This window comes from Anolis sagrei, chromosome 5, assembly GCF_037176765.1.
Source record: "Anolis sagrei isolate rAnoSag1 chromosome 5, rAnoSag1.mat, whole genome shotgun sequence".
Classification (NCBI taxonomy): Eukaryota; Metazoa; Chordata; class Lepidosauria; order Squamata; family Dactyloidae; genus Anolis; species Anolis sagrei.
In genome coordinates this window covers 187,028,398-187,049,183 of record NC_090025.1, presented here as the reverse complement: position 1 = coordinate 187,049,183, position 20,786 = coordinate 187,028,398, and the positions used below count along the sequence as shown (strand labels likewise).

General features: G+C 40.4%; 1 protein-coding gene across 8 annotated transcripts in view; it reads right to left on the bottom strand.

Moving 5' to 3' along the window:
- USP6NL (USP6 N-terminal like) overlaps window positions 1–20,786 on the bottom strand; it is a 166,903-nt gene that overhangs the window by 71,978 nt on the left and 74,139 nt on the right. For 7 of the 8 annotated variants that reach the window (XM_060776515.2, XM_060776521.2, XM_060776517.2 and 4 more), the window contains one exon: window positions 172–245. In XM_060776515.2, the coding sequence (XP_060632498.2) occupies window positions 172–245 (74 nt within the window). Of the gene's footprint in view, window positions 1–171; window positions 246–18,496; window positions 18,635–20,786 lie in introns of those variants that run through there. The other variant, XM_060776514.2, reaches the window with a different exon arrangement.

Sequence of the window (20,786 nt, the reverse complement as noted above, 5' to 3'; positions counted from 1 at the left end):
AGTAGTCAAGTAGGAAAATATCACATGGCAATTACAAGGCTGTCTAAGAACTGTGCAAAAGTAGTAGGTGACTGTATTGACTAGAAACATACATTTGCCACTCCTCACTTGGGGCAATAACTAACCATCCAACTAAGCAAAGAAGAACTGCAAGAACGACAGACCACTTACTCTGTCATACTTGGCAACGATTTCCGCTCGTTCTTGGGCAAGTTTGACAGCAGCATCCTGCTCAGCATCTGAACCTGAAGGGAAAAAATAAGATGGACACATAAGAATATATAGAGGAATAGTAACAGGAATAATGTGTGTTTTTGGGGGGTGGGGAGAGATAACACTAATGCTGGAAATCATAGAATCATAGAGTCCAGCTCCCTGCCAAAAGCAGGAAAATTGTATTCAACGCACTCCTGACAGATGGCCATCCATCCTCTGCTTAAAAGCCTCCAAAGAAGAAGCCTACACCACACCCTGGGGCAGAGAGTTCCACTGATGAATAACTCTCACAGTTAGGAATTTCTTCCTAATGTTCAGGTGGAATCTTTCCTGTAGTTTGAAGTCATTGTTTCACGTCCTAGTCTCCAGGGCAGCAGAAAACAAGCTTGCTCCCTCCTCCCTGTAACTTCCCCTCACATATTTATACATGGCGCTCATCATATCTCCTCTCAGCCTTCTCTTCTGCAGGCTAAACATGCCCAGCTCTTTAAGCCACTCCTCATAGGGCTTGTTCTCCAGACCCTTGATCATTTTAGTGCCCCCCCCCCAACATTTCCCTTAAATTGTGGTACCCAGAACTGGACACAATATCCCAAGCGTGGTCTGACCAAGGCAGAATAGAGGAGTAGCATGACTGCCCTGAATCTAGACACTATAATCCTATTTATGCATGCCAAAATTCCATTTTTTTGCCACCACATGACATTGTTGGTTCATGTTTAACTTGTTCCCCATGAAGACTCCAAGATCTTTTTCACACGTACTGCTATCGAGACAGACATCGTCCTCCATTCTGTATCTTTGCATTTAAAATGTTCTTTAAAATGTTATCTATTTTAACCAATCATTTGCTCCCAAGTAGTTGTGAACAGAGAGTTAGTGTGGTACACTGGCTTGAGTAATGGACAAGGATTTGAGCCCCTACTGAGCCATGATAAACGCATATGTGATCTTGGGCAAGTCATACTCTTTTGGGCTCAGAGGGAGTCACTGACAAGCCTCTCCAAAAACCTTGCCAATAAAACCGTAAAGATCATCACAGGTCAGAGTCAACTTGGAAGCCCACAACAAATATGACCAAATTGTGAACATTTTCTCAGGTACTGATATAAGCAAAGCCATGCTTTCTTGGTATCAAGTCCAAAGCACATGAAAGGCAGATAAAAAAACATGAACAACATGTATTTGATAATGGTCCCAATAAAGAAAGCCTAGCTGAGACAGCCTTAGAAATATATATGGACAAGATCTCCATATGAAAGAAACTTGCTGTTAGAAAGGTCAAAACATATTTTAAAAAATAATTCAGCTTAGAACTATATAAACAATATGCAGACATTCATCCTATTCACATATGGCTTTAAATGGTGGAAGAAAAAGCCTCCGTGTACGTTCTCTCACTGCTGCCCAAACATCTCCATCTCCTCAGTTTTCCAAGCTGATAGCATAAACCGCAACAGACTTCAACCCAAGTAAAACTACCCAAATAATGAAAATTACTGCTTTATAAGAATCGCACAAAGACTAATTTTGAAACAGAAGCTTTAGACCTTCCTTATCAACACAGGAAAGAAGGGGAAGGATAGGCATTAACAATAACACTGGAATGCAGATTGTAGGAGAGCCCTCTGTGTTCCCACCTTTTTAGCCCTAACACAGTCATGCTGACCACATAATTAGACCTTCAAAGGAATATTAACCAATTTGCAATAGGTGCAGCATTGTGAAAATATCGACACATCAATACCTCCTGATAAGGAAGACACAATCTATAACCGAAATACAATCTCATTTTGAAGTGTGCAGCAACAGAGGACAGTAAACAGCAGAGCAAAGCAAGGCAGAAAAGGCTCAGCATTTTGCTCTTTTTAAATTTAACTATATCCACTTTCCATAATTACCAGCTAATATCAAAAAATAAATTATCATATAAAAGCTACTATATATTAGACAACACGAAGCAAATTAACTGTTGGCAGAAAAGTGTGTGGAATGTGAAATGACACAGGTTAAGGCAGTAAATAAGGGTTATGTTAAGGATGGTTAAAGTGCATCCTTCTTGATTACATAAGAATACAATTCCTATCAGTCCTAAGCAGCACTTGTAATTGTGGAGAATGCTGGGAGCTGCAGTCAAACATTTGGGTGTGCTTCAGTCATTCTGAATTACATTAGCGGTCATCAAGATCTCCTAGAAAAGACCAATAATGGTGGACACACTATTGAGGAGACATTTCTATAAATATATATTCGCATAAGACAGGGCTAAAAAGTAGTTAGACTCATTTGAAAGCCCTGGGATTTATGACAAGGAAAGAGCCAATAAGCCTTGGCAAAGATCTTTCCAAAGAGAACTGGGAAAGGTTACTTTTGGGGATGTCAAAAGTAGAATTGCTTAGCTAGCATGGACAATCTTCAGCATAGGAGCAAAGCGAGGCGATGAGGAGACTTATAACCAAGGTGAAAGAAGAAAGTGCAAAAGCTGGGTTGAGTAAACAACGAAGTGTACAGGCTGATTTCTTCAAAAACGTATAAAAACAAGATTACAGCGTCCAGACTGGTTGATAACTGGCAAATAGAGGGAGAAAACATGGAGGCAGTGATAGACTTTGTATTTATAGGCACAGATGCGGACTGCAGCCAGGAAATCAGAAGACGTTTACTTCTTGGGAGGAGAGAAATAACCAATCTTGATAAAATAGTGAAGAGTAGAGACATCACAGTGGCAACGAAGATCCACATAGTTAAAGCAATGGTATTCCCCATAGTAACCTATGCATGTGAGAGCTGGACCATAAGGAAGGCTGGGTGAAGAAAGATAGACACTTTTGAATTGCGGTGTTGGAGGAAAATTCTGAGAGTGCCTTGGACCACAAGAAGATCAAACTAGTTCATATTCCAGGAAATAATGCCCGACTGCTCACTGGAGGGAAGGATATTAGAGGCGAAGATGAAGTACTTTGGCCACACAATGAGAAGTCAGGAAACCTTGGAGAAGATAATGATGCTGGAGAAAATGGAAGGAAAAAGGAAGAGGGGACAACCAAGGGCAAGGTGGATGGATGGTATACTCAAAGTGACTGGCTTGACCTTGAAGGAGCTGGGGTTGGCAACGGCCAACAGGGAGCTCTGGCATGGGCTAGTCCATAAGGTCACGAAGAGTCGGAAGTGACTGAATAAGTAAACAACAAAAAGCATGGCCAGTAACTTTGACCCTATCCTACAAGAACTCAGTAAAGGGCAAAGATTGTAGAGCTAAACATGGAAGGTTTGTTTGTCAGTCAAATTGAAATGGGAGTCTATAAATGGAGGTTAGAACTACCAGTGTCAACATTCTGCATTCATTCATTTTAACCTGTCAAAATATTTCTGCCTGCGCCAACAGGTCTCATACCTTTTTAATAGGCGTGTGATTTATTCTCGACATCTCCCTTGGTTCCTGTTAGGGTGAGCTTACAGAGATACAGGTAAAGAGCAACATAACAACCACTATCCATGCCAAAATGCAACAGCTCCTGAAAATTGCAAAACCAGATCAGATCCACAGAGTGTGAAGATCAGAAAGGAGGCTTTTGAAGAGCTGAAAGTTTTCCTGTTCCAATGCCTCCTCCCTTGGGAAAGCTAAGAATGATCGAACATGCTGTCAGAGAAAACACGGGTCATGTAAAGAAAAATAGCAGGGGCAAATAAAAGCAAGCAACAGAAATAATGGCTTGATTCTTCGACATGGCAGGTGAAATGAAGGAGTGAGAGATGATGAGGCATAAAGCCCGGAGTAGTGCTGTGAATGCTAAACGGATTTCACTACTCCCCAATGCCTCCGGAGACCTTTGGGTTCAACCTGGCTCCTTGAAACAGGTCACTGGTCCTCTGCCCTCCAGTGCCAACCTAGAAATAAAATTATCCCCTTTGGGGCAATGACAGTTTACAGCAAGCTGCTGGGTGGAGGTGGGAGGCATCCAATCCAAAATGTTTACTGCTATTACCTATAGGCTATTCCAAAGAAAACAAAACAAATATATTATCTCATTGGAGGAAGAATAAAGGATATAAAGTAGCTAAGTAAATAAACTTGGCTTTAAAAACAAAAAGCGAGAAACCATTTTACTATAACATTGTATAGAAAGGGATCTTGATAAGGCGGTGGGGGCTATAGGAAAACCCCAACAGATATTGCATACAAACTTTCCACAACATTTCTGGTCCTTCACTCTCAAAACCTGAGCCAAAATTGCGTGCCACATCTCCAGGCGGTCCCACTCACTGCAAAAATTAGGGGAATGCTGGAGTGAAAGTTCAACAAACCTGGAACCTCAGGTTTCAGCAGTGGCTAGGGGGGATTTCGCACAATTAAGACATGAGGTCACGAAGAGTCGGAGACGACTGAACGAATGAACAACAAAGACTTGGGCGCCAGTTGCGCCTGTACCTTGGGAAATCAGGCTTGGACATGGTGGTTCACACTCTCATTACATCTAGGATAGACTACTGCAACACCCTCTACATGGGGTTGCCTTTGAAGACTGTTCAGAAGCTTCAAACAGTCCAGCGAGAGGCAGCCAGGTTAATAACTAGGGCAGCATACAGGGAGCGCACAACTCCCATGTTGAATCAGCTCCACTGTTTGCCAGTTTGCTACCGAGCACAATTCAAAGTGCTGGTTTGGCCTATAAAGCCCAAAACAGCCCTGGCCCAGTTTACCTGTCCGAACACATCTCCCTCTATGAACCACTACGGAGATCCTCCGGCGAGGCCCTGCTCTTGGTCCCGCTACCATCACTGGTGCGATTGGCAGGGACGACAGAGGGTCTTCTCAGTGATCCTCCTCGACTATGGAACTCCCTCCCTGGTGAGATTAGATCAGCCCCCTCCCTCCTGTCCTTCAGAAAGATGGTAAAAACCTGACTGTAGGACCAAGCCTTCAGGACAGTGCAATAAGGCAACAATAGGAAACTTTACCCTGCTGACCGGATCCAAGATGGCTGATCCAAGATGGCTTAAACAACTGATTTTAAAGTGGAGATAATTGATTTTAGAGTTTATGTATATTTATAGTTTATTTTGTGTTCTGGCATTGAATGTTTTCTTATATATGCTGTGCTCTGCCCTGAGTCCCCTTCGGGGTGAGAAGGGTGGAATATAAATGCTTTAAATAAATAAATAACAACATCTAGGACAGGGCTTCTCAATCTGGGTTCCCTGGCTCTCTGCAAGACTATGATGACCCCCCCTCCCCCGCCCCCAGCTATAATTATACAAAATATTTTTATGGAGATTCCCTGATAATCAAAAATTATTTTTTGGGTTCCTAAAGGGTAAAATGGGTGCGTGAATATGGGTACATTTTGTTTCCAAAAAGTGTTATACATCAGCCATCCCAAATCTGACCAGTTCATTTATATTGCATTACAATTCCCATCATATCAGCCAGGATAACAAATCTTTGTAGTGTCAGATTACTGACAACAGCTCTCCCTGGTAGGGGTTTACTTCCATCATTTTAACTTTACATTTGGCCTCCCCTCTGTTTTTAATTGTGTGTTGTTTTTTGATATGTTGTTTATTTTACTGTCTATGTTTTTAATTGCTTGTATTGTTGTGTTTGGGCTTGGCCTCATGTAAGCCGCACCGAGTCCCTTGGGGAGATGGTAGCGGGGTACAAATAAAGTTAATAAATAATAATAAATAAATCATGAAATCCAAAGTGAATGAAAAGATTATTTCAAAAGCAATAGGATCTTTAAAAGATTTTCCTCTGAGGTTAAAATGTTCTGATTGTCTAACATATTTTTGTATCCTAACTGTATGCACATTACTTCAAGTGATGTGATTGCCTAATCTCCTTGGAATATTTTATTTAATTAACATTTGCTACACTTTGAGATGGCCCTCATCATTGTGGCTGACAGTGGGTATCAAACTTATCCATCATGGGTCCTTTGTTTAAAGAAAGGTGGGGGCATAGACGGGGGGAAATCAATCAATCAATCAAATTGATGCAAGTTCCCCATATTGCGATGACCTTTAATTTTCATTTCTCAGCATAATCCAACTCCAAATTATGGGGGCAAATGGCATTCACTTCTATTTGTCTAAATTTCCCGGGAGGAGATATTTTTCAAAGCAGGAATAAGAACTGTAAATCCCTCTAGATCCAGTTTTATCAATCTGTCCTTTGCCTATTTGTATCTGAGTCGTCAGGCAGCGATAGGCAATAGTTAAAGTGTTAATTCCAGAATAATGGCTATTGTCTTTATCCGAGATGTTGTTTATTTGGTATGCCAAGGTTAAAAAGAACAAGTGCTGTCAAAGGGAGTAGATCGCACAGCTGGAGACAGCTGGAAGAAGCTCCTGCTGATAACTGCTTTAGAAAATGGAGAGAGGGAATGAAGAGGAAACAAACATGCCTAGGGCCAGTCAGCAGATTTATTCCTTCAGGAAATGGAAAGTTCACACAATCTGCTTTATAGGGTCAATTTTCTTTACTGAAGTTTTTCTATTGTGGAACAAATGAACATGATGGAAGAGTTCAAAGCAAGCATCACTTTTCCCAGAAAAGGATTGAAATCTGCTCCTAAACTGTCAGAGGCCAGAATGGAAATGGTGCTCCATGCTGGTGTGACCATATTGGTGTGCAGAAGATGATGGTAGAAAAGGGCTGAAGGCCCAGTGGCCATGGAGAAAGGAAACCACTGGAGAAATACGTTGCTTGGAGCTGACAGATTCTCTCTCCTTTCCTTTGCTGCTATGGAAGTAACCGTAGAGTCTCGCTTATCCAACATAAATGGGCCAGCAGAATGTTGGATAAGCAAAAATGTTGGATATTAAGGAAGGATTAAAGAAAAGGCTATTAAACTTCAAATTATGTTATGATTTTACAAATTAAGCACCAGAACATCATGTTTTACAACAAATCGACAGAATACGCAGTAAAGGTATGTAGTAATGACTGTATGTACGAATTTAGTACCAAAACATCGCAATGTATTGAAAAACCTGTCGATTTGGGCAGGAGGCAGACTGCATTGGATAATAAAGAACGTTGGATGAGTGAAGGTTGGATAAGCAAGATTTTACTGTAGCACAACCCTTAGCATTTATGTATCAACAAGACTGCAGTCAAAATCACCAAATATTGAGTTATACTTTGTATGTTTTATGGGCTGATGTCCAAATAAAGAAATATACTTGCACCATCCACTTTGATTTGGTCATGCCCCATGCCCTTAGTTCTGCCCACTCCAAGAGGATCCCTCAAGATTCTTACAAAATTGAAAATTAGCTTTTTAACATAAATATAAATTACAGAACCTTCATTTTTATTACTTTTCTTTTGCAAGAGTTAAAGACAGAATGTGTGTGCAATCTGTCGCTACAATCCCGCACCATGTAGGCAATAACTGACTTTTCACCTTCAGTTCTTTAGGAATGACATCCTGCTGTTTTAATTTGGTTAGAAAGACAGTATCTCTCTTCTTCTGGGCACGTTTCTTTGGAATTGATTTCCAATCTCCCTGGATAAATTTAGAGCCTTATGCTATAGCTATTTCCAGAGGGATAACCATGTTAGCAGTACCAAAATATGAGCCCCATATGCAATTATGCATATATGTCTGTACTAATGCCTAGATACAAAACTTGCAGGGCTTTGGGGGATTTTAGGAGAATACAGAAGACTATTCCCCACTGCAACACAATGACGTTTTGTGTATAAAAAGCTACTGGTCTCATTCTCTACTTTCAAAGTGCTTGAAGTACAGTACAACATAAATCACCATCAAAGTAATTAATTGAAGCACACCAGTAACCACACTTAAACAGCAGCCCACAGCCAAAGATGTAAGACATAAATCTTAAACCAATTTTCAGGCTAAAATGTAAAGAGCCGCATTAACTAATGAGATTCAGTGGCTCAAAAATGCCTCTCATTTTTATCTGATGGGGTTATCTTGGAGACACATTCAGAGCATTTAGCTTGATCTTGCCAAGGAAGGATGACACCAATGTGTGATGCCATAACCCAATTTAAGAGCAAAATGTAGGGAAGGGTATTCTCTTTAAAGATTCAGATTAAACAAGCCTACCCTCCTGCCAGTCCTGTAACATCCAACAGTGTAATCCGTGACACAAAGTCCTGCCAAGGGTTTTGTAATTTCTACAAGCAGAAGACAATGATGCTGGGGAAAATGGAAGGAAAAATAAAGAGGAGCCAACCAAGGGAAAGGTGGATGGATTGTATCCTTGAAGTGACTGGCTTGACCTTGAAGGAGCTGGGTGTGGCGACGCCTATGGATGTGAGAGCTGGGCCATAAGGAAGGCTGAGCAAAGGAAGATAGACACTTTTGAACTGTGGTGTTGAAGAAAATTCTGAGAGTGCCTTGGACCCCAAGAAGATCAAACCTGTTCATATTCCAGAAAATAATGCCCAGCTGCTCACTGGAGGGAAGGATATTAGAGGCAAAAATGAAGTACCTTGGCCACACAATGAGAAGACAGGAAAGCTTGGAGAAGATAATGATGCTGGAGAAAATAGAAGGAAAAAGGAAGAGGGGCTGACCAAGGGCAAGGTGGATGGATCCTTGAAGTGACTGGCTTGACCTTGATGGAGCTGGTGGTGGTGATGGCCGACAGGGAGCTCTGGGGTGGGCTGATCCATGAGGTCACAAAGAGTCAGAAGCGACTGAATGAATAAACAACAACAAGCAGAAGCCACTGGGGACACTTTGAATGTGGTTTTCCTGCTTCTTGGCATGGGGTTGGACTGGATGGCCTACGTGGTCTCTTCCCACTCACTGATTCTATGATTAAGCAGACCTACAAGTTCATGGGCAACCTTACTGTTTTCACTAGAGGCTGACTACCCCTTATCCAAAATGCCTAGGACCAGAAGTCTTTGGATTTCAGAGATCCTGAAGCTGAGACCGAAGTCTAAATATGAAATTCATTTATGTTCCATATGTACCTTATACTCACAGCCTGAAGGTAATTTTACACAGCATTTTAAATAATTTTGCGCATGAAACAGTTTGTGTATATCAAACTATCAAGAAACCCCTGGTGTGAACCTAAATTACAGATCTTGGCTTCTTTGAACTTAGAAAAAGTAAAGACTAGACATTAAGTCTAGTCGTGTCCAACTCTGAGGGGTGGTGCTCATTACCATTTCTAAGCTGAAGAGCCAGCGTTGGCCGTAGACACATCTAAGGGTCATGTGGCTGGCATGACTGCATGGAGTGCCGTTATCTTCCCACAAAAGCTGTACCTGTTGATCTACCCACATTTGCATGTTTTCAAACTGCTAGGTTGGCAGAGCTGGGCCTAACAGGAGGAGCTCACTCTGCTCCCCAGATTCAAACCGCCAACCTTTAGGCCAGCAAGTTCAGCAGCTCAGTGGTTTAACCCACTGCGCCACCAGGGGCCCTTTGAACTTACTTAACCACAATGCTACATTCAGGTGTCAATATGAACATTTCCTCTTATCTTGGGCAGAAGAAACTGCAAACAGATTATCAAATGAGAAGAAAATTAATTTCAAATTTCAGCCTCCATTAAGGCAAGATGTCTGACTTTTTGTCATGTAAGAATATTGTTCTGAGACCCAATTCTGACGGAAAGGTAGAATATACAAAGAGGAAAAATATACCCAGTGTGTATCAAATTAATAAACTCATTTGCTATTCTTTTAAAAATTTGTGTCCAATATAGTTTGCAGAATGAACATAATAACTAGGACTTCACAATGCACATTCTATCAATTTCTCTGCCAGATATTGTCAATTATCTCTTTCTTGCTGTATTCTTTTCCTACAAGACTGGGAATTGCTTTTTTCAAGGTATAAAGAGGTTCACAATTGGTGCTGTTACAGAAATAACAATGCCCTTTTCCTGGACAAAGGAACCAGAGGTGAAGGACCAAGCACAGCCCATTTTATAGTTTTATATCTTCCCAAGTGGCAAGTCTTAAATTTACTTCTCGTAGAGTCAAGTGGATCATGAACTAAGTTAACACCACTGTATAAATATATGTTCTGAGTTTTTTTCTTCCTATCTTTCCCCATCCACAATGTGAACCATAAAGTCACATGCAAGGCAATGGCTTGATTCTGCTTTAGGGACTATAAATTCTGTTCATTCACCTTACTTTGTGTCACATATTCAAACTAACATGTCATTGATGACATTATTTCCAGCTTAAAGGAGTTCTCTCTATCTGTTGTGGCTGGGCTCTGAAGACAAGTAGGATATAATTACTAAACATAAATTGACCCCATTTAAGTGTTACCCTTATAGCATATATCAGAACCTCCTACCCAAACACACACTAACAGGCCTTACTTCTGAAATATTCTGGACATGCACAGCCTATATATTTTGACATATGATGTAAAAGGTTAGTAATATTCAATGCGCCTTATTCCCTGGTAGACTTTTAGTCTGCCATTATAGACTTTATTGGGAGAAAATCCTCAAAACTTGGGACAATGTTGGAGCCTGGCAAGGGTCAAGCGATTCTGATTCTGATGATGATGATGATGATGATGGGTTTCTAAATATTCTGAATGAAGTGTCTGTGAGCATTCAGGGAGATTTGCAGACAGACCAGTTGGAGACAGGTCAGCCTGGCCCTGACCCAGCAGATGTTGTGCATACCTCGGAAAGTGAATGTGGAATTTCCCTGGAGAATGGACCCTGGGAAGACGCAGAGGACGCAGAGGTCTCAAGGGAGTGCAGATTAGATCTCTGGACTCAGGGTGTGAAAAGCGGGCAATTAAGACATTTCCAGAGAATTAGAGATAATTCTCTGGTCCAGATGTGGCAAGGATCATGTCATGAGTGTGTGGTGGGTCTGTGTCTTAGCATTTCAGTCAAGACAACTTTGCTGTGGGGAAACAGTCTTCTGCTCATGTTGCCAAGTTTTCAAGTATTTGGTTCATGTAATGTCAAGATTCTTTTTTCCTTTTTCATGTCTTTGCCTTTGTTCCTTGTTCCTTAGAAGAGTTTTGCCTAGATTAAGTTTCCTGTATTCATGTTCTTGCATTTTACCTAGGATTATTTCTATGATCTTGGATTTCTAGTTCCTGTAAAATTTCTTAAAGAATTTTACTGAACTCTGACTGATTTTGTATAGTAAAGTAAAGGTAAAGGTTTAACTTGGCATTAAGTCTTGTTGTGTCCTTCTCTGGGGGGTTGTGCTCATCTCCATTTCTAAACTGAAAAGCCGACACTGTCCATAGATGCCTCCAAGATCATGTGGCTAGCATTACTGCATAGAGCACCATTACCTTCTCGCAAGAACAGTACCTATTGATCTACTCACATTTGCATGTTTTCAAACTGCTAGGTTGACAGAAGCTGAGGCTAACAGCAGGAGCTCACCCCACTCCTCGGATTCGAACCACCAACCTTCTGGCCAGCAAGTTCTGCAGCTCAGTAGCACCACCGGGGGCTTTTATATATTGCTGTTTATAGCCTGACAGCTACTTTTGAATATAATCCTTTTTCCCTTTTATTATTCTTTATTCGTTAAACTCTTTATTATTGGACAATTAACCTCTGGAGTGGTGCTGGGTGAAGAGGTGTCTCAGAGCTAGGGTACAACATACAATTTATTTCAGAATGCACAGAACGTTTTTGTTAATCCTTCAGCAATTGTTCAGAACTCTTGAAGATCCACAAAACCCTCCAGCTACAACTTCCTCCCTTCCAGTTTTTCTCTCAGGAGATCTGCAGAATAAGAGACAACTGGTTTGTGTGACTAGAAGTTCTAGTTTGACAGAAGTTGAATCTATATAAGCAATAAAATCCAGAGTTAGTCCAAAGCATTGCAACTTCGGACCAGCCCTGGATTCTTCTTTGGTGTTCGCATAACTCTGGTCCTAAACTGCATCAGCCCTGGGAGCAAAGTCCTCATTGTCCACTGTGATCAAATCCAGTTCAGCCCCTCTTGTTTTCAGCACAAATGTTTAAGGACAAATGTTAAATTCCAGGAATAAAAAGTCTGCTCATGAAATGGGAGGTTCTCAGGCCTCCCATTTCCTGTAATCCCTGTACCATGGAGCACTTAGCCTCTCTCTGTTTTTTCCAGGAACTTGCAAGAAGTGAAGTAAGCGATGGACTCCAGAAACAATCAGGGAAACATGGCTCCCTTTGACTTTTGTTTGTGAAAGGTTCTGTGGAATCTAAATCCTCCTGCAAAGAGAAAGCCTACTCTTGCTCAAAGAGTGGTGCCTTGGATACAAAACGTTATGTCTTTATAAAATTAAAATAGTTATTTTACTGGATACTAAGAAGCAAACTACTTAAAAACATATAAGGAAAAGACTTGACTGAAAACACATAATAGATTACAGTGACATTTATCAAAAATCAAGGAATGGGGAAATTGGGCCATACAGCTTACGGAAAACCTACACACACAGATAGATACCTACATAAAAATTCCAACCATCACCCAAGTCAAAAAAGAAGTACAATTAAAACCATGGCAGACAGTGCAAAAAAGAATCTGAGAATCCCACCTCCTCCAAGGTGAACTGAACCACCTCAACTGGGCTCTACAAACCAATGGAGACTCCACCACAGACATCAGAAGAGATGCAAGACTGAGAACAAGCCAAGAGAGTAAAGATCCACCCTGAGGAAAAGTGTTCTCACCATACATCAAGGGAACCACTGACCACATAGGGAAGCTGATGAAGAAACACAACCTATAAACTATCTAAAGATCCACTAAGAAAATCCAACCAATGTTACATTCATCAAAGGACAAGAGGGATCCTCTCACTTCTGCAGAAGTCTACCATATACCATGCAGCTGTGGACAAGTCTACATAGCGATTACCAAACACAGCAGCATTGCCCAGACACGAATCAAGGAACATGAAAGGCACTGCAGACTGACTCAACCAGAGAAGTCAGCCATAGCACAGCACCTGACGAACAAACCTGGACACAGAATATTATTTGAGAACAATGAATTTTTTATTTATTTATTTATTTCTCGCACTTCTACCCCGCCCTTCTCAACCCCCGAGGGGGGACTCAGGGCGGCTAACAAAAAGGCACAAATCGATGCCGGCACAACAAGATAAAAAATAAAACATATAAACAGTAATTAAAACAATTAAAACAATCCATTATACATCACAATCCCTAAAAACAATCTAGTGCTCAACGTTTACCAGCTCAGAGTCCGTAAATTCAAATTCCACATTGTCCAATCCATCAATTCTAGTTGTCGCTTGTTCCTTATCTATCCGCCAGATTACCCGAAGGGCTGGTCCCAAATCCATGTTTTTAATTTCCTTCTAAAGGAGAGGAGGGATGTCGATGACCTAATTTCCCCGTGAGTGAGTTCCACAGGTGACGGGCCACCACCGAGAAGGCTCTGCTCCTCGTCCCCACCAATCTCACTTGTGATAGAGGTGGGGCCGAGAGCAGTGCCCCCCCAGAAGATCTTAAACTCCGAGGCGGGACGTAGAAGGAGATGCGTTCGGACAAATATGCTGAGCCGGAACCATATAGGGTTTTGTAGGTCAAAACCAGCACTTTGAATTGTGCTCGGAATTGGATCGGCAGCCAGTGCAGCTGACATAACAGAGGGGTGGTATGCTCCCTGTATGATGCTCCGGTGAGTGATCTAGCTGCCGCCCGGTGGACTAATTGAAGTTTCCAAACAGTCTTCAAAGGCAACCCCACATAGAAAAATGTGAACCACTCTAACAACCACCATGTTAGATTACACAGAGAAGCCACTGAAATCCCCAAGAATGTGGACAATGTCAACAGAATGGAGGAAACCATGCAAATGAACAAAATCTAGCCACCAGTATTTTTAAAAAAACTCTAAAATCAGAACAAATAAAGAAAAACACTCTGAAAACTGGGGGATTCCAGACAAGAATAAATCAGCTAACACCTACCAACAAAGGATCTCCAGGCAGCAACCATCCAGGCTTTGAAGCTACAAGGCCATTAAATGCAAATCAAGATGGCCAATTGTGACATTCACACTTGCCTAAAGCAGACAAGAGTTCAGGAGAGAATACTTCTGGAACATGACCATACAGCCTGGAAATCTCACAGCAACCCAGTGATTCCGGCCATGAAAGCCTTCAACAACACAATGGGGAAATATTTAGAATGTGTAGTCTTTTTGTTCAAACATTTAAGATATTGCTTTATTTTACATTTGTGTTTGTTTTCATGTGAAGAATAGTCTTATACAAAGTTTTGACCTTGTTTTCTTTATGGAATTTAAAATAGTAATAAAATTAGTAACAACACGTTACTTTTTTTTTTACATAAAACATCATACTTTCTTGGACATGAAATAATCCTTCTTACTTCTGACGATCAATTTAAGCCTTCTTGCAAACCCTTTTGACAGTTTAATATTATGTTAATCCACCCTCACATGAAATATATTAGAAGCAGCATGAAATGGATGGAAATTAAAAAGGTATTTAGACATGAGAAGAAATGTCATTCTAAGTTATGAGGACAATTTATACATTTCACATTTGAAATTAATAAATTCTTGAAGCACAATATCTAGTTCTCAAACTCAATTATGAAAACTTTATATTTAAAAAGTGCTTCCTGACTGGTGACAAGTGGATCATAACTAGTGATGCAGTTACTGTGGATGGTTTTGTCTAAGAGAAAGAAAAAAAAGGTATACAAGCACAGCAGACTGATAGTTTTGTTTTTGGTTTTTTTTACTTTTAGGATTTATGCAGAAAAAGTATTTTTAGGAAACATTTATTTCTACCACCTCATTCTAATCCATTATTAAAAAATCTCCTAATGGATAGAGTTAGAGTATTTAAAAGGAACATGGGATCCCTTGCTCTCCTTTTATCTGGTTACCAAAAAACGATGGGAAAAGTCTAGCATATAAAGAAAATGAATTATACAAGTTATAGAGCTGAAAAGTGGTTGAGGATGATGTTATGTCATCCTTCCTCCCAGCGTATGTGATTTCAGTCAACATATCAACACTTGACCTTTAAAAAAAGCTCAACATGAATGCAGCTGCAGTTCTGGGAAAAGCATACAAGAGAGTCACAGTTCCCAGCTTGGCAGATGTATGCAGCTACTGTACAAGTGATCCCACACAATGCCACAACATACAAGGAGCCAGCTCTGTGTATATAGGCCTTCAAATCAGTGGATTACTTATGGCATATCTACGAATTTCACAAGGTTTTCTTGGAAATATGTACATTCAGGGATAACTGCATTGGCCATACAGGTTTGTTTTTTTAATCCACAAAAGAAATAAATCTAAAGAAACCAGTATTTGCAAATGAGAAGGAAGTGGTTTCTTTTTCAAATTAAGTATCACCTTAAGAGTAGGGATAATGTGTGGAGAAAAGTCCCAAAGTAGATGTATTCCCAATTTCAATTGTAAGAAATATACAGTGGGCCTTCGGATATGCGGACTTTGGATCTGAAATTTCCTACTAAGGCTCAAACAATTAAGGATTCACAAAACCACAAGACAATAGGGTCAGAAAGTTTTTCATATCCCTATTTAAGATCCACAGCAATGCCTTTTGCATTTCCAATTTGTTCTCCGTAAAGACAGAGTGAGCAACTTTCACCTCCCAGATAACAATTCCCACTAACTTTAGCTGCTGGCTATAATGGATAAATCAAATAGAAACTGCAGGCCAACAACATTTGGAGGGCCACAAGTTGGCCACACTGGCATCAGAAGAAGAGAGAAAAATTGAAAAAGTTTTCAATTACAATTATCTACTCTTACAAGGAATAGTAAATGGTTCTTTGCTGCACCTTCTAGACAATGTAGAGAGTGACAGATGCATGCTCTTTGATAGTCTCGCTAACCACAACTGCATAGGTGTGATTTGGTGGAGCTCTTGGCATGACCCACAGTCTTCTTTATCACTAGACTCTAATAAGGAACTTCAACTAGTAGTACCAAGTCTATATGATATAATTCAGCTGGATGAACCCTGAGTTAACAAGATTAGGCTATGTGTTTCACTTTGGTCTTTCTCTGCAGGATGGTAAAGCCACAGAAGAATTATGCCAGACTGGAACACAAAAACATGAAATCAAAGTTTTAAGCAACTGGAGGGCATAACTCTATTGCAAGTAGCTTCTGGAGGTCTCCAGAAACTAACTGTCAGAAGACATGGAAGGATGAACATGAGAGAAATGAGAGATGGGGATTGGGATCCTTGAATGTTCTAAAAGGCTTACCAAGAGAAGCAAGAAGGGACAACACCTGGATTAGTACAGCCACCAAATTACTGTATGGCCGCCTCTAAGCAAGGAAGTAACCACCTTTAACTATTTGAGAAAGAAAAAAAGTTAAGCACTAGTTATCAGCATGTTCTTCCCTATGTGAAGTCAAAAAGACACGTATTGGCTTGATTCTCTTCCTCCCGTGACTCATTTGTCTCTGTGGGGGGTTACCTAGCAGTGAGGAAGCTGTACATCATGTTTAATTTCCATCACATCATTCAAATTCTTCCTTGTTTCCACATTCCAATGCATAAAAGTTCAATGGTGTAAGCTGTTGGCTGCAGGCAGTAGCAACAGATGTTTGTCATCTGCAGCACAACTTTCAAAAAGACCTTACAGCCAGGCTGCTTACATAACAGCTGAAGAGGTTCAAAGGTACGTAATGCTGAATACATACTGAAACTCAGTCCTGGTCCTAGCAGCTGCCTGAATGCAAGATTCTCTGAAAAGTCCATATACACTATCTTTCCCCCTTAAAAAATGCTGTATTTGTTATTGGTTTGTTGTTGTTTGTTGTTGTTGTTGTTTTTTGCACCAGTAAGAAACCAGTAAGTGCCCCCTGGTGGCACAGCAGGTTTAGCCACTGAGCTGCTGAACTTATTGACTGAAAGGTCGGTGGTTTGAATCGGGAAGCGGAGTGAGCTCCCGCTGTTAGGCCCAGCATCTGTCAACCTAGCAGTCCGAAAACATGCAAATGTGAGTAGATCAATAGGTACCATCTTGGAGGGAAGGTAATGGCGCTCCATGCAGTCGTACTGGCCACATAATCTTGGAAGTGTCTAAAGACAACACCAGCTCTTCGGCTTACAAATGGAGATGAGCACCCCACCCCGCCACCCCAGAGTCTGACACAACTAGACTTAATATCAGGGGAAACCTTTACCTTTACTTTAAGAAACTGATGCGAAGTTACAGCTATGGGCACATACAAAATGGTGGTGGCGATACAACATTCTGATAACCTGCATATACAAATACAGTCATTATAGAGCAAAGACAGAACTTCAAAACTAGCAAACAAAGCTGCAAAAAGGATGTATTATAAGTAACCATTTAACATTCAGACAGATTATTACTAAGACTGAGAAATGATTCGTCTAACAGAACAGCTAACAACATTTTTTTTAAAGTTGGATAAAATCACCTGCCAATCTACAAGTTACCTAGCAATCTAAAAAAAACAGTTCCAAACTGTCCTTTGCGCCCTCTACAACATCATAGTTTAGGGAAGAATGGCTAATGTACAAAATAAATGTGGACAAGTCATGCCTGTGCACTACCTTTAAAAAGTTAAAATATAACCACGCTTCAACAATGGGAAATACTTCTTGCTCTCTAAAACCACTATATTCAACAATGGGAAATACTTCTTGCTCTCTAAAATCACCATATTCAACAATGGAAGTACCTGTTCCTCTACACAACCACAGTATTAAATTGATCTATGTCAATATTATTTCTAGTCAATTCAGCCAATGAAAAATCAAAATCCAGTAAATCAAACAAAAATGCTCCGCTACCTGTTTAAACTGGGTCACTGAAGGCATCTCACCTAGATTAAACCAATTTTGTTTCTGCAATGTTAATCTTACCACCCAGGTATTTTTGAAATTACAGGTATAAATCCATGATATCACAAACGTGTCGGCTGAAAAACCTACAGACCAATTAAGTTATTATTTCACGTACACCTTTTAAAAACAGTGTTTCATCTCTCTGAGATCAAACAAAATATAGCATCATCTGCAAACAAAATGCCAGCATAGGAGACAGTTGTAGGTTAATTCTTTATAAATTCATTATAAATTACTGAAGACTGACTTTAAAACATACTGATCAATCCTAATCACACTCATTTGAAATAAATCCAGGTTAAAGGAAAGCTACTTTGTAATATATGCTCATAATGAGTAATGTGTTAGACCATATTTCTAGCAAAGCTCCACTACCTAAAACACAAAGAACAAAAGAGTAAAGTATGTATTTTGCAACAATACTTTACCTTTCCTTAATTTCTCTTTCCTTGTTTCTCCACGGATGCTGTTGACAGTTTTGGTCCTCATTGAGTAGGGTCTTGTATTTTTAGATCTTAGCAAAATCCTGTATTTTTAGATGACCCCATAGTAAGCAAAAATGCCTGTACCTGTGCTGTTCACAAAACTAAAAAAAAAAATAATCCAAGACAAATGGGCAATCCAAGACAAATGTTGAAAATCAGAACTTCAGATAACCCAGCCTGCTTGAATTCTCATCTTCCGTCCTTAGCACGCTTTAAACACTGGGCCCAATGTCACTATGATTTACGGACTGCAGATTTGACGAAACAATGATGCTGATTGTTGAATGCAAAGTGTCCTTTCACAAGAGACAGGCAAGTGTTCTCCAGGCCAGCCTACACACCCAGCATTCCAAACCCAAAAGAAACAAAAAGATTTCAATAAACTTGCTTCACAAAAGACAGATGAAGCATATCAAGGACAGCAGTGTTTGAAGTGGCGAATACAAGCTGGCATTTGCCTTGGCTACAGAGTATTTTAATCGAAATTGTGAAACATGAACACAGACCAGAATGTTCCTGCTCAAAGCAAAGAATGTTTCTCTGAAACCAGCTTAACGAGGAAGAATTTATAGGATTACAAACCCACTTCCTAGCTCTGTTTTGAGTGAAAATATCTAAACATTCATGATCGGCGTTCAATGGATTGCCTCATACCCGTTTCTTCAACACTTTCTTGAGCTTTAAGCTGCAAGGTCTGCCAACACAGTAAGAAAAGCTTCCTGAAAGTACCATAGCTTCACAGCAAAGAATAAAAGTAAGTTATAGATACAGAACAACATGTGCACACTCAAGAAACATGGCCCTGACATCCAGCAGCACACAAAGGAGGCAGGCAATATCATAATGTGGGCTACAGTTGTGGGATATGGAACTTGTTGGCCCCACCAAAACAAAAAACAAAAAACAGCTGCATACGTTGTGGTGTTGTTAGTGGTCCTAAAAACACAAGTTAGATGGTTGGCTTCCATCTCTAAAGGTCAAACAAGGATGGAGTCTAGTATCACATCCAATGCCAAATATTGCTATTATAGTCAATTTCTTACACTCATCAGAAACAAAAGGTTTACAAATTAATGTATAAGTAGAGAAAAATATTCCCTAAGTCAGTGGTTCTCAACCTGTGGTTCCCCATGTGTTTTGGCCTACAACTCCCAGAAATCCCAGCCAGTTTACCAACTGTTAGGATTTCTGGGAGTTGAAGGCCAAAACATCTGGAGACCCACAGGTTGTGACCCACTGCCCTAAGTCAATGTTTAATGAAGGCGTCACTCAAGAAAGGTAGCTATTTTAAGATAGCCTGTCTACAGAAAATTATTGGTTTCACTTATAACTTTTTGTTGACTGCCACCTTTCTTCTCTAGACCATTTACAGAGTTCTAGCTGAGGAGATAACAGAAATCCCAATCTTGAGGATAACTGGATATGAGAAAATATAGCCAGCAAGCTGCATGTGGCCCCAAACTGCCCCCCGCAAGCTTTAAAAAATGTTTCGTCCAAAATGACCATGTACCGTTTCAAAAGAACACATCTTCGAAGTCTAAAATAGTCTAGAAGGAGCTCAATAGATGGCAAAATTGTCCCACTAAGCTCTCTAGAAGGAGTGGGGATTTTCTTGGACCAAAAATGGGAAAAGAGAGATAAATGGGGTGGAACAGGGAATAGTGGGGGCATGTTGGCCTCCAACCTTAAATGGAAGACCAATGCAATGCCACTAGTTCTGGAAAGTCTCGAGGTTGAAGGCTACAAAAACAGCCTGCAGACCATAGTTTCCCTTCTCTTGGGTCAGAGTAATACCAGGAAAAAAAATTATTACAACTGGGGTAACCAAGATGCCACCTTGATGTTCACTAGATGACCTTTGGCTAGTCATTACATGTCAGTCTAACCTACATCACAGGGTTGTCATGAGGATAAAATACAACAGAACATAAACACCACTATTAACAATTGGGAGAAAAAGGTGGGATAAGAAATGGGGGAAAACATTCTGAATATACAACTGAATCTCAGTTGAAAGTGTTCCCAGTGGCCAAATACACAGATATGTGGAGTAGAGATTTAAAAGGCAATTCAGGAATGCTAAAAACAATAAGCAAGGGTGGGGTGAGTGAAGAGAAGGTGAAGCTGTGTATATAAACAAGGGAAGGTGGTGATTTCAATCTGCCCACAGGGAAGAGGAGGCAGAATCAGATTTTCCAACAGCAGCAAGTTGACAGCTCTGAGATTCCCTGGG